This window comes from Strix uralensis, chromosome 2 (assembly GCF_047716275.1).
Source record: "Strix uralensis isolate ZFMK-TIS-50842 chromosome 2, bStrUra1, whole genome shotgun sequence".
Lineage (NCBI taxonomy): Eukaryota > Metazoa > Chordata > Aves > Strigiformes > Strigidae > Strix > Strix uralensis.
Window position 1 is genome coordinate 92,325,620 of NC_133973.1, and position 13,167 is coordinate 92,338,786.

General features: G+C 41.4%; 1 protein-coding gene across 8 annotated transcripts in view; it reads left to right on the top strand.

Moving 5' to 3' along the window:
* The window catches only part of KLF12 (KLF transcription factor 12), a 248,268-nt gene that overhangs the window by 181,999 nt on the left and 53,102 nt on the right, over window positions 1-13,167 (top strand). For 7 of the 8 annotated variants that reach the window (XM_074859505.1, XM_074859511.1, XM_074859513.1 and 4 more), the window contains one exon: window positions 905-964. The exons of the other annotated variant lie outside the window; for it this stretch is intronic. In XM_074859505.1, coding sequence (XP_074715606.1) covers window positions 905-964 — 60 coding nt within the window. The remainder of the gene's footprint in view (window positions 1-904; window positions 965-13,167) is intronic. 8 annotated transcript variants of the gene reach the window in all.

Sequence of the window (13,167 nt, forward strand, 5' to 3'; positions counted from 1 at the left end):
AAATGATCCAAAATGGTTCCATTACAAATGCATTCAACTGCTAGTGTGCTAGAAGATTTTTATGATTCATGTTGTTATTCTAATATTTTTGCTAGTTTCTTGGGCGTTGGCCTCAGACTAATTTCATGGTACATTTGAGGTCTAAACCACAGAGAGAACTGAAGGGGGTTATTCATGGACTTGGCTTTCTACAGGTTTTTCTCTTTTTTTTTTTCCTAATGTGTTGGAACTGTTTCCAAAAGCCAGCTGTATGATGCTTCTTGTTTGAGCACATGCAGTAGATCAAAATTTGTCAGTGAAAAGGAGCATTCCGCATAGTGCAAATCCCAACATAGGAGTTTATACATCTATGACATCATATATTTGTGTTGTTCAATATTACAGATAATATTCTAGAAGATTATCTATTTTCCCTGGAGTCTCGGTTTTAAGTAAAAAGCATTAAAGTCTAGGTTTTTCAGTGATATATTGGGAATAATACTACTTAAGCAGCAGAATTCTGGGAGTAGACATTTGCTCCAACCTCTATTTCCTCATCATGCAATGTCTGCCTGCTCTAGGTTCTCGTTAATGTTTTCCTCTTGGTCACTGATTATTTTTTAATAAGAAAATATGATCCACCATGATCCAGAATTACCACTAAGTGACGCCTGGGTCCTTAAGATTTGACTCTTCTTGGATGCAAATTAATGGCAGAGCTCCTAATGACTTGCTTAGCATTAGTTGGGACCTCTACAGAACAATTTCAGTTTAAGAAGGAGCTTTAAGTGAATCCTAAGCTAAAGTCCCTTCCAGAATGAGGCCATGTGCTTACTTTGCAGTAAGTGTTCCTCAAGCATGTCTAAGTCCCCTGCAATTGTTTGGGGTAATTTAAATTTCCTAATTGTCTGTGTTCAATTTCCAGAGAGAGCATGTGGGGCTGTGCCAGGTCAGCTGTTAACCCTTTTCGTTTTTTCAACTCCAGGTATGAAGCATTTTATTGTGTATTATATAATGTTCTGTTTTATTGACAAAGTCTAGTAGCAGTGCTTTTCAGCTTTCTTTCCCTCTTTATGTCACAGCTGGGGGATATGTGGGGACTGGGCAAGGTCCAAAGTTGACTTTTGCTGTTGCTGTGTTGGGGCTGGGAGGGTGGTGGTGTGCATCATGGGAAAGCTGCAAATTTTTTTTCCAAATCCCAATGACTAAAATATGAGAATAGGAAAAAAATAACCTGTCTGATATTCAATAATGCAGTTTAAAATGTTGAAAATAGTCTACTGAAATTCAGTAACAGAGTTAATGTGAATCAACAGCTCATGTTACAATGGGTCGTTGCCAGCTACCATGAAACAGTTGACAAGCAAAACTGTAAAATATAGGAAAAGGTCTTTGCAAATGTCTCCTTGCTTTCTTTTCGAGGAGGCAAACATTTTAAAACCTTACTGTCTAATGCTCCTAGTAGATGCCCTGCTTTAGAATGCAGTTTATATACAAATCCAGTGTGGAGGTGACTGGGAGGTTTCAGCAAGCATTGTGATGCCATAACATACCTTGGGTTCACCTCACTTGCCCAAGTAGAAATGATGTCATATGACACAAGGGATGTACCAACGCTGATAGGGTTCTTGTTTTTGTTGGATTCGTTGCTGTTGTTTTATTGGGTTTTAAAATACTGTTCAATTAAAAGTCCACTCTCAGTGTGCTTGCTTGCTTGTTTGTCCTTCCCCATTCTTTTGTTGGTTTTGTGGTCCCCTAAAGAGATTCCTTTGGAGTTGTGTTCATTGTGTGACAAGTGTAAACCCATCAACTCAATGCTTTATCAGCTTTTGGTAATTCATGGGCCCTCTATCTGTGGAGTACAGAAGGAAAACCAAGTTCACATTCAGTATGAGCAAATCAATGCAGAATAAATCTAATTCTCCACATGTATAAGTAGAGCTAAGCTCTATAATAAAATTAAGAAGACAGCATGTTTAAGAGCAACTACACTTTCAAATTACTAATGAGTAGTCCAATACAGAAATCGTTCCTCAAATCTACTCCTATCTCCAATTTGTAGTTAATTGCATTACAACTGGTATATTTGTATTAAAAATTTGCAGGATATTATTACTCAAACATTTTCAAAGTAGCAGCAGCAGCAACTTCTCTGATAAAGCCAATACAAAGCTTTTAACGTTTCCTTGGGTATGAAATTGAGATGATATGTTTATTTTTTAAAAATCCTTAGAATTTTCTTTGATCTGATTGAAGTTATCAGTGCAACTTCAGAAATTATTCTGAAGAGCCTGCCAGTTTCCCAAAATGTGTTTCTAAAATAAATTTATATTTCAGATACAATTTTGAATGCAGGCTCCTTCACTGAAATTAGCAATAATATTCTATATAATCAACAATGATACCAGCTTCTATTCTACAGGAAGCATTTTCAAGGAGGATGCTTATGTTGTCAATTTTTTTCTCATTTTTTAGATTTATCAATATTTTGCTAAAAAAATTACTCATGAATTTACATGTAGAGTTTATGCATTCCATGGCAATGGATATGAGGTCCTACTAATGAGGCCCCCTGAACAACATGCATGGTTAGATGTAGATGATGATGGCGTAAGTCATCTCATGTACCAATTCTAAGCCACCGAGAGTTTGTTGGCTCTGACTGGAGTGAGATGAGACTGAAACGTAGTGTTCTGGTGAGGCAAATAGCTGCTAATAAAAACAGAAACTTGAAAAAGAGATGTAGGATCTTCTATGTCTTTTTAAAATAAAGGACCAAGTTGTTCAAGAAAGTCACATCTGTCAAACCTTGTTTAGGCCATGTGGACCTGTCTGTAGAGTGAAAGGTGGAAATGAGATCAATGAGATGAATGTTGTAAGTCAGGGTATCATTTGAAAGTATGGATTCTTATGGTGCACTTAAAACTGCTCCCAGTGCTAGGAGTATTCCTCACAGCTGGTCTTGCCTCTTGGAGTACGGCGTTATTGCAGTTTAGGAACAGTAACTGCTTGTCAGAAGTGAATTCTGCTACAATTAAGTGCAGCTATGTGTGTGTATATATTTCATCTGAATGAAATTTCATGCCTGCCCAGTTTTGGGTTTTTTTTCAATTTTGTATTACTAAAGTTATCTTTTTCCACTAAATGTCAAGAAAGTTATTCTTCCATAAAATTACACTAAAAATGATGATATTCTAGTTATGAAAATACATTCTTAGATATTTGGTTTTCTTTGTGGTGGCGGGGGAACAGAATGGATCACAAAGTCTTGAAGAAATGTTTTTTGTAGGCTCCTTTCCCCTTTTTTTATTGGGCTCATGAAATCTACTAAAAGGTGTAAGTTTTACTCAAACCCAATTCCACACAAATGTTCTGCATCTGCTGACCTCTATGGATAGCCACAGGCTGGGTCTGTTGCTCCAATTCATACATGTCTAACTGTTCTTTTCCTATAAAATGTTGAGCATTTTGTCCATACTGCCTTCCCTGATCCAGAAGTGCCCTGGTCCACCATTTCACTGGTGACAAAGTGATACTCTGTGAGTTGCAGATGTTGGTGGGCACAACGTGCCTCTTCATCCTTGATGTCTCACAAAATACTGCTTTTACTCTTGTATAATTTACCCCTGTTCTTTTTATTCCACCTCATTCCACAGGCTGGGCCAGATGGGAGATGTTTGGCAGCTGGAGGACCCAGATGCCAATTTCTGGAATATAGCTTTCCTGCATTGGCATGTGGATTCATGGCTGGCTTCTTGGCTTGCACCTCTGCTAGCTTCTTGGCTAGCTGTCTAGCTGGCAGCTGTAGCATTGCCTTTGGGGCTACGTTAGGGTCAAGCTGCTATGGAGTTGGATGACTTTCCTGATCTGAATTACCCTGCCGGACACCATTTTCACCTTAGTTTGCTTTGACTCTCCACTATTCAAAGACAAATGTTTGCACTGTTCTGTTTTATTCCTGCCATTTGTAAGACTAACTCAATGCAGTAGTTCTCATTTGTCACCAGTTCAAAAAGAAAATAAGCATTGCAGAATACACTGCTTCACTTGTTAGGATTCCCATTCAGTTAGCAGGAATGTAAGGCCCAAGTCTGTACTTGCAATTCATCTCTGGGACCAAATCATAACTACAGAGCACAGGCTTTTAAAAAAATGTGTTTCTTATGTCTAAACTTTCATAGCTTTCAACCATGAGTGAATCTAGCCTCTGTCAAACAGAAAAAAATACACATTTGGGGAGACAATCTGGATAATTTTAAAAGGAAAAAGATAAAGAATAATGATGATGATAATAAATAGGATATTACTGGTAATACTTAAGAGCACTGCCAGAAGAAAACGCTTGATCTTCTCTATACCTGATTTGGAATGTCCTCATTACATACTTTAGTTTTACCTCAGGTTTTTTGTTTTGTTTTGTTTTTTTCATAAATGAGGTAATGAAAAAGAAGTGCATCTAAGATAGCCAAAGCACTTGAAGTAATTCCCTAATCTACATCTTCTCCTCCGTGCAGCTCAGTGCATAAACGTTACTTTCAGTGGGAAGAACTGCAAAATCAGGAGTCACCAAGACTCTGGATACTTAGAGTAAAGTACAGATTAGTCATACTGGCTATGGAATTTTCATTCCCTCAGCTGCGGTGACAGTATGTTGTGCTGCACTGGAGTCAGTGGTATCCCTATTACATGCCCACAAAACTTTTTTAATGCTGAGCAAATAGCACTTGTGCCTGCTTTGGACACAAGCTCCTACCTGTATGTTAAGGTTAAGCTTTGCAGGGTGATCTGACCTCTGAGGAAAAGCACCTGAATCCCCCATTATAATCACTGTAGACAAGTGCACATCTCAGGAGTAATGAAAAAGGAGACCGTACCCATCTAGTTTAGGTGTATACTCCTCTTCGCCAATGGCCTATGGAGCGTGCTTCCATAGGAATACAGCCATGTTAGTTTAGATAAGTCATTATGGACTATATAGGGAACCAGTAGGAAATAAAAGTATGTTTCACTCAGAGGTGGTTGGCATAGCCTTTTTCAGGTGATATCGGAGCAGAGACGATTCTTTTGAAAAACAAGCTAGCAGCAGCAACAGCAGTATTCCCACCTCTACGGGAGAGCTTTGTTAACTAGCTTGACAACAAAGTGGGAGATGTGAGGTTTAGGTTCTCAGCACAAGCATCAAAGGGGTGTTTTAATTATTGGGCTCCTTGGCACAGGCCTAATCAGATGAGATACTTGGGGAGCAGTGGAGTCTCTCATGTCCCTTCTTGCTGAATATGGGCAATGGTATAGGCAGGAGCACAAAAGTCATGGGATGGGAAAGAGAGTGCGTAAGAAGAGCCTGAACCCTACCTGAGTGTGGTCAGGACTGGGACTGTAGGCTCCATTCCCTGGAGCAACATCAGGCCAGAAACAGCCATGGGTACTGAAATGGAGCTTTCACCCTTCCCCTCTTGGAGCTGAGTGTCCAGATTTCTAGTATGGAGCCAGGATCCCCTTTTTTTGCCCAACCTTTTAGCCTCATGGTTCTTCCATTCCTGGTTGCAGAGTAGCCTCGCTTTCATGGATTCTCATGCAGAAGACCTTGAGTCCTTATATCCAGATTATTCCTGGGGTGATGGAGATCTTGAATCAACCTTCTGTCTGAGAAGGACATACAACCAAAGTCTCTCCTTCCCTGGGTGAATTACTTGACTGCAAGACTACAGTACAACACCTTGCCAGTGCCACCACCACCAAAACTACCTGCCTTTTGGGGCTTCTTCACAAGACACAGGCAAAGTTCAGGACATTGCCATGCATGTAGGTGGAAAATGGGCACCTGCCAGAACAAGTCTGTGTGAACATGTGCCTTGAGGTTGGTACTCGAAGAAGCTCCAGCTTAACAGTGAAGGACCTCATGAGTTTAGGGACATGCTGGGTGGGACTGTTCATGGGACAGTGGGTGGGAATGCAGTCGTGGACCTAGGAAGGCTTATGGGTGCCTGCCTCCCAAATCAGGGTTTCAGCGTGCTGGTTTCTAGACTTCTCTATGTATTTCACTTTCCAGACTATATTTTCTCCTTTCAAATGAGCAAGCTTTCAGTGCTTTTTACTGTAGTAGAATTTTGTTATTCCACTATTTAGAGTATTCCTTTTCCCTGTTTACTGGTTTCTGCCCTTTTGACTATGAAAGGATGGGTTTGGCTGTCCTTAATTTTTACATCTCAGCCACAATTTCTGCCCCATTTGAAGATATTCTTGTCACTTTCTGTATCCCAATGGCTTTGGAAGTCATAGGTAAGGTAGAGCAAATTATCTTCTTTTTTTTTAAAAAAAAAAGCAACTATGTTGTCCCTTATGTATTCTTTTCAAGCAGAGAAACAAAAAAAAAAAAAGAGGAAAATAAACAACTGCAAAGATGTTTTTCCCTTCCCTTGCACCTCCAGTACATTCTGTAACCCAGTTACTGTAATTGTTTTTAAACTTTTTTAAACATGCATACTGTCAAGAGGTTGTGGTAAAACAAGTGTTTCTCATAAGGCTGGTGTGACCACAAGGGATGAAAAAAGATGACAGAGCAAACAGAAAATCCCATGTTTTGTTTATCAACATCTTTTTTTTTGCCTAATCACAGATATTTGGAGAGAGAATCTGTTTACTTCAGTGAAAGACTAGCTTAGAGTTTGCTGATTCCCAAGGCGAAAAGAAGGCATAGTTTCCAACTTGAAAGCTATTCAGTGTGTGTGATGAGCTGAAGTCATTTGTGGATTTGTATGTTGCATTTTGACGTGATTAAATGTTTTAAGTCTATTGATTTCATGCTGGGGATTAATGATGCTGAATGAAAGAACATCAAAGAATAAAACGTGTTTACATGCACAATTAAAATACCTTAAAGAGCCAGAGTACCTATTATTGGATAGGAATGAGATAAGAGCAGTGTAGGACCAATCATGCATTCTGCATCGAAAGGAAAATGAATTAACTTCTTCAGGCATAGAAAGAAGAAAAGCAAAGATTTGATAAGGATTGACTGTACCTTTCTGAATGCTTAACACTTGTGTTTGACTCGTTAGTTTGGAAGAGGGATTAAAGAGGTTTCATTATCAGTTACTGCAGATCTGTTTTACTGAATCAATCAAAGCATGATGCTTAGCTGCTTGGGATTAATGAGACAATCTTTTAACTGGAGAACTTGTTGGTAACAGCATGTTAATAAAGGACAAGACCCAGAGATACTCAATGCAACCTTGGACATGAGATACAGTAAAGATGGTGTCTGCTGCTTTGAATTTGCGTAATACTCTTAGATTTGTTTGCCTTAGCATATTAACTAAAAAACATATCATTAACTTAAAATGTTCATAGTGCTAATTGTTTTGTATCTGCTCCCTGCAAATGTTCCTAATGGCTGTCTAGATTCATGGGTCATATCTGGATTTGTGGTTAGGTGTCACGTTCTGTTTACCAAGGTAATAGTAGGTGAAGATGGAAAAGACCTACTTGCTCGTTAAATCCATCCTTTTGAAAGCACAGTATAGGCTCTTCCAATAGTATTAAACTGTTAGTACCCCTGATGTTAGCCAGAATGCCAGGCAGATAATTTATTTGTGCTGTATCTATGGTGAAGGATGCCTTAATGATCAAGTTAGCATGTGAAATACTTGGTGCACATGAAATACTCCCTACTGAGCTAGGGAGAAGTTTAAATGTGCAATCTAATACAGCTGAGTAAATACCTGATGAGACCAGCTCGTGTACACATTTGTTTTTTCTCTGCTGATGCTCTGATCTGGATTGGCATATGTGAGATGAATTCAGCAGTCTGATACACACGACAATTTGTTTGTCTCAATAGGGGTTGAATGATTATCCTGAGTTTGGGGCAGCGGAGGGGGGGGTGGGGGGGTGGCAATGTGAGGTTATTTTTTTCCCCCACTTCCACTGCTTAATACAAGACCTGAAGCCCTTAGTTACAGAACAAAGCGTCTGAGCAGTAACCGAGCTTGTGCAAACCCAAGAGAAGAGTAATGACTGTTCCTCGCAAGCTTCCTGCCTTGGTGCAGGTGCAGGAATCAGGAGGGCCTGAATAATTCATAAGGTGCAAATTAGCCCCAGCTTGCTCCCGCTGCTTGAATTTTGCTTCTGCTTACCTACCTAGTTGCTAGAAAGAACAGAAATAAAGGAAGCTTGGGAAACTAGGGAGAGCCAGGCAAAAAGTGTTACAGTTTAAAGGCCAGCGTCACAGAGACTGCTGAATACTGGGTGTGTTTGAAGGCTTGGTGCTTATTGCAGAACTGGACTGTGCATTGATTATTCATGAAGTGTTTTCTCAGGAAGAAGGAAGCTCTGGGGACCAATTCCATTGCTCTCAGAGGGGGAAAAACTTTCTTTTAAGAATTAGGTTTTTCTCTCTTTTATTGTTATTGTTTCTAAAAAATATTGGTTAAGAAAAAATAATCTTAAAAGCTCATTTAAAGCTATTAAGCTATTTGAGAGTGTATGCATTTATAGTGTCACTGAACTCAAGGGTCCAGAGAAATTTGATGAGAAATTTTGGATGTTAGGATGGTTACTGCTTTGAGTAAATGTGGATTCCAAGAGCTTGTGTGAAACCGGTTATATTTGGAAACGCACTATGTAATTAACTTGTGTTTTTATCATTTCAAAGGCAGCATTGCTCTCTTTTAAATACTGTTAGTGATGGTTACCTTTTCTGTTGGATTACTTAGCTGCTGTTCTGCCCAGAAGAACAAAATGAGAGGTTAGTGGTGCTTAATCCGTCTGCTGCACATTGCAGCTCACCCAAGTATCAAGGAAGAGGTTTTGTTGAGCACTGTTGTTATGGGAGAAGGGAATTCCTGACACAGATCTTTGAACAGTTTGTCGCCACACAGTACCGAGAGGAGCCGATCTGAAAAAGGCAGATTGTTTCTGCCGTGTACCTGAATATCCCTTTGACATCTCTCATGTGGGAGGTGGAAACATCCAACATCCCCAGCAGGAGCAGGAACAAGGTAGTTAGTTCTCCCTATCAGCAGGTGTTCGTATGGAGAAAAACTCTCCTAATGTTTTTGCTGTGCTGAATATCAAAAGAGAAGAACAACAGGAAAAAAGGCTTCTTTTTAGTGGTTTTGGGGAGCTTTCTGGTTTTTGGTTTGGGTTTTTTTTTCAATATATACCTTTTCTTTCTCCATTCCCTTCTACCCCCGCCCCCTCTTGGCTCCCACGTGCAGCAGCTAGATCACATTGCCATCATCTGTTTTTGTATTTCCCTCATTCGGGTGGCTGGAATAGGAGCTGGCTCTCATTTCTAGCTGATTCTGTCATTTCCGCTAGGCCCCAGCTTGGGTGAGCGCCAAGACCAACAGGTGATCCTTGTAGCTGCAAAACAGCAGGAAGGAGGCTGTGCATGTAGGAGACAGTGCTCCAGAGGGGCTGCCTGGCCCCGCTCCATCTTTCTGTATAATTAACGCCCCCCTCCCCAGCCCCCCCATACCAAGCAGAAAATCTGTGCGGAACAGCTCAGCTGCGGCAGCCGTCATAGGGAAAATGTTAATAAAGAGTCCTGGAAGAATATCGGCTCTGTGAGCACAGAGGTGCGCTCCGTCTTAGAAAGAAACCATGGCTGGTCCTTTATAGGAACAGGAGCAAAATTGTATTAGCTGCTGAAAAGTTATACACACACTGTCAACCGTTGCAGGAAAATAAGCATTTCAATAAATTTCAGTGCTATGCTCATGGGCTTTTTTATTTGTATAAGAACTAGTTTGGAATTAGGTGATAATTCAGTTAAGCTTTTCTCTACAAGAAGTAGCTTGTGAAATCACGTGAAAATTACTTGGGCAAAGAGGTAGCTCTGGTCAGGAAGGGCCATCTCGAGCTGTAGAGCTGGGGGCAGCCAGTGCAGGAGCCGTGCAGGCTCTGCATACTCTGGGTGTCTGCGCCAGGGAGGCAGGGCTGTGCAGGGCTTTGCAGGGGTAATTTTTAGAACACATGAAAAACTTCCAGGAATCCTCAAGACCACCTTAAAGAACTATTTTTTTTAGAGGAACCTCCTAAAGGATTTTTTTTTTTTTTTAAATGTAAACAAAGTTATATTTAGGAGATGACAGTGGCTTAACAAAACCAGTTTCAAAACATATCACCAAGGCTTAGGTTAACCCCTTGGCATATACCATAATGTGAGATAATGTGTCCCTGGAAACCCTAACTGCATGTTAGTATTTGTGAGGCAGGCTGATATTTTAAGATAGACACTTGGTAGCCTTAATCCTCTGCAAAATAGATGGTATCTCAGATTCTTTCAGCCAGTACACATGGAAGCCAAATTGCTTCTCCTACCTGTGGAGTCAGTGCTAGTGGTTTGAAAGCTGAAGGTTGTATATAGACAAGGTATACATTTTCTGTATGCACTTCTGTAGGGAGCTGGGCTCTCTCTCAATGCGCCACAGCACATCTCCGCAGCAAGGGTAGGCTGCCGGGAGAATTGAACTGGGAATCCTCGATCAGCTCCGCCGGTGAAAATGAGGTATTGCAGCAGATCTGCACAACAGCAAGCATTCGTCTTGCCTGACCGTTCCTGCTATACGCAAACCAGAAACACAAACAGCAAGGAGAGTAAACTCGGTTATGAAACATCAACATATTTAGTAATGCTTCTAGCAGCTAGCAGTTTGCAATCCTTTTAACTAAGCCAGCAATCGTTTCTCTGTGCATTGTTCTGCAGTTTGTCAGCCATCTGAAGGGGGAGGAAGCGCCTTACCAGGGACACATTGCATCTCAGGAGTGCATCGTGTGTGTGGAAACCTAAAGGTGATCCAAGACCTGAACTGGCAGCAGATTGTTCCGGAATACATGCTTTACATCCCTTGGCCATGTCTCCCCATGCTAAGTGGTGGACCAGTGGACACTAGCATCTCAAATTTTTTTTGTCTTTCTCAGTGCTGGTTTACTGCCTTTGCCCCTTTCCAAGACCTCTGGTATATGAGGTTATTAGAAGGGAGTGAGGTGTTTTCATGGAAACGTTCTGAATTTTTCTCTTCTCTCCTCTGTATCGTATGAGACCGTCCTAATCCCTGTATTTGCCATGAGTCCTGGACAAACCTGAATAGTCTCTCAGGGAGCCTCTGCTGTCCCTCTTGCTTCCCCTTGGGTTAAGGGGCTAGTGGGAATGATTTCTTTCTTGGGTGCTTACCTCTGGCTCCAGTGACCTATATAAACCCCCACGGACGTGACAGAATGAAGTGGAAGCTTTTATCTGTAGGGTGGTTAGGGAGCCCAGTGACTCCATTTCATCAGGAGACAGCAGTACCAGTTGAGGAGACTGGAGAGCAAGCAGGAATACTTCCTGCCTGCATTTGGCTCAGTGCAGCCTGATCTGGGCAAAAGCCCTCCGAAGAGTACTGCAGGCAGGAGAAAAGCATCCTTCAGTGGCCCCCAGAAAGTCAAGTTTTCCAGTGCATTTGGCAGGCAGCCTGGAGCAGATCCATTCCTTATGCCAGCCCTGTGGAGCACCACCCCTCGCAGTTCTCCCTCCCGCTGCAGCACATACCTTACTATTATTAATAGGCCGGAGGCGCCAACAGCGTGCTTTGTTCTGGATGGTATGCGGTTGCCCAAAGAGCAGGGAACTGTGTGGCAATTGTTTTTGTACTGGTAGATGGATTTGGTAATGAGCGCTATAGTTTTTCCTGTTGTTTTTGTTTTTTTTTTTTTTTTAATGCACCTTCCTCTCTTCTGCCTCCTGCCCCACTGCGCTCAGCAGGTGAAGGATGCTGTAATCCCTCTGGCAGAGGAGAGGGAAGTGCTGTCGGGACACGGAGGTGCGTGGGAGCAGCAGGCTCACACGGCATTGTAGCACTTCAGTGGGAATAGATCAGCTACACCAAGTGGGCTGCGCAGTTCCCTGAACAGTGAGCCCTAAAAATCAAACAAAGAGTGAGCAAGAGAAACAAGTCAGTCTCAAGTTCTTCAAACTTGCGCTGCAAGCATGCAGAGTCCCACGGTGTAGTTTGTTGGTGCATTATGTAGTGCGTAGGGAAGCGAGCTGCTCCTGTGCATTTGGCCTGGTGCATCTTGGCCCAAGTCACGGACTTTACTGTGCCATCACTGTGAAATCAGTGAATGCTTCAAAATCTGTGGCTGCTGTTTGTTGAACCATAAATCCTTAATTGTCATATTTACTTTGGAACTGACAAAACTTTCAAATAAATCTGCTTTCAGGCTGCAAAACCTAAGTGAAAAAAGAGGCAGATTAGCATGCGAGCAAACAGCACTTTTGGAAAAAAACAATGGATTTGAAAAGCATGCTAACAAAGTGTCCAGTCACGGGGATTCCTCTGAACTCAGTGTGGAATAAGAATAGGCAGCATGTGCTGAACCTCATGTCACCCATATTAGTCACTGTTTAATGTTATTCCTGTAACCTGTATACTTCTTCTTGTTACACCACCTCCTCCTGTTTTTCCACCCTCTGTAGTTCTACCATTTCACCAAGTATTAGCTCGCTGCGGCACATAGTTAGTCTTTTTAACTACTTTGTGAAGTACCTAGTGCTCTTTTGGGTACCATAGAAGTAATAATAATGATAATAATTTGCCAGGTGTACTGTGTCAAGTTCTTGTATTGTTTGTTGTGCAGACACAAAGTGAGGGTGACTGCTGAATGCTGATAACTCAGCTGTAAGGTAAACCTCTAACACAGGAAGGGAAGTGGTCTAGTTTATTTATGAATACGCTCAGAAACAATGTCTGCCTTCCAGTATACACGTGCTTTTATAGGATAGCGCATTTTACTTGGATGCAGTATCACCAAAGGTCAATAATAATCAGGGCTAAATTGCTTACAACGCAAAGGTAATGAAACGCTCTCATTACACTGGTCATCATTTTCATTGTTAATTCAATGTTGTTTAACTTTTTACTGGTTTCTCCATTACAAATGTGGCAGTGAGACAGCCAGGCTGAGCCATCTGCTGCTGGTGCTTACAAGGTACAAAAAGGCATCGCAAAGAAAATTGATTGACTGCAGTTGACCGAATTAGGGAGAGACCTTACTTGAACCAGCTGTAACTGGAGGGAAGTGTAAACTGGCTTTAATTCTCTAGCAGACCTCTGAATATTAAGGATGTACACAGCAGTAGGGAGGACACATTCAGAGTCCGGTCATGTTCAGGATCACATCCCCTCAGCTTTCTCGTTGTCA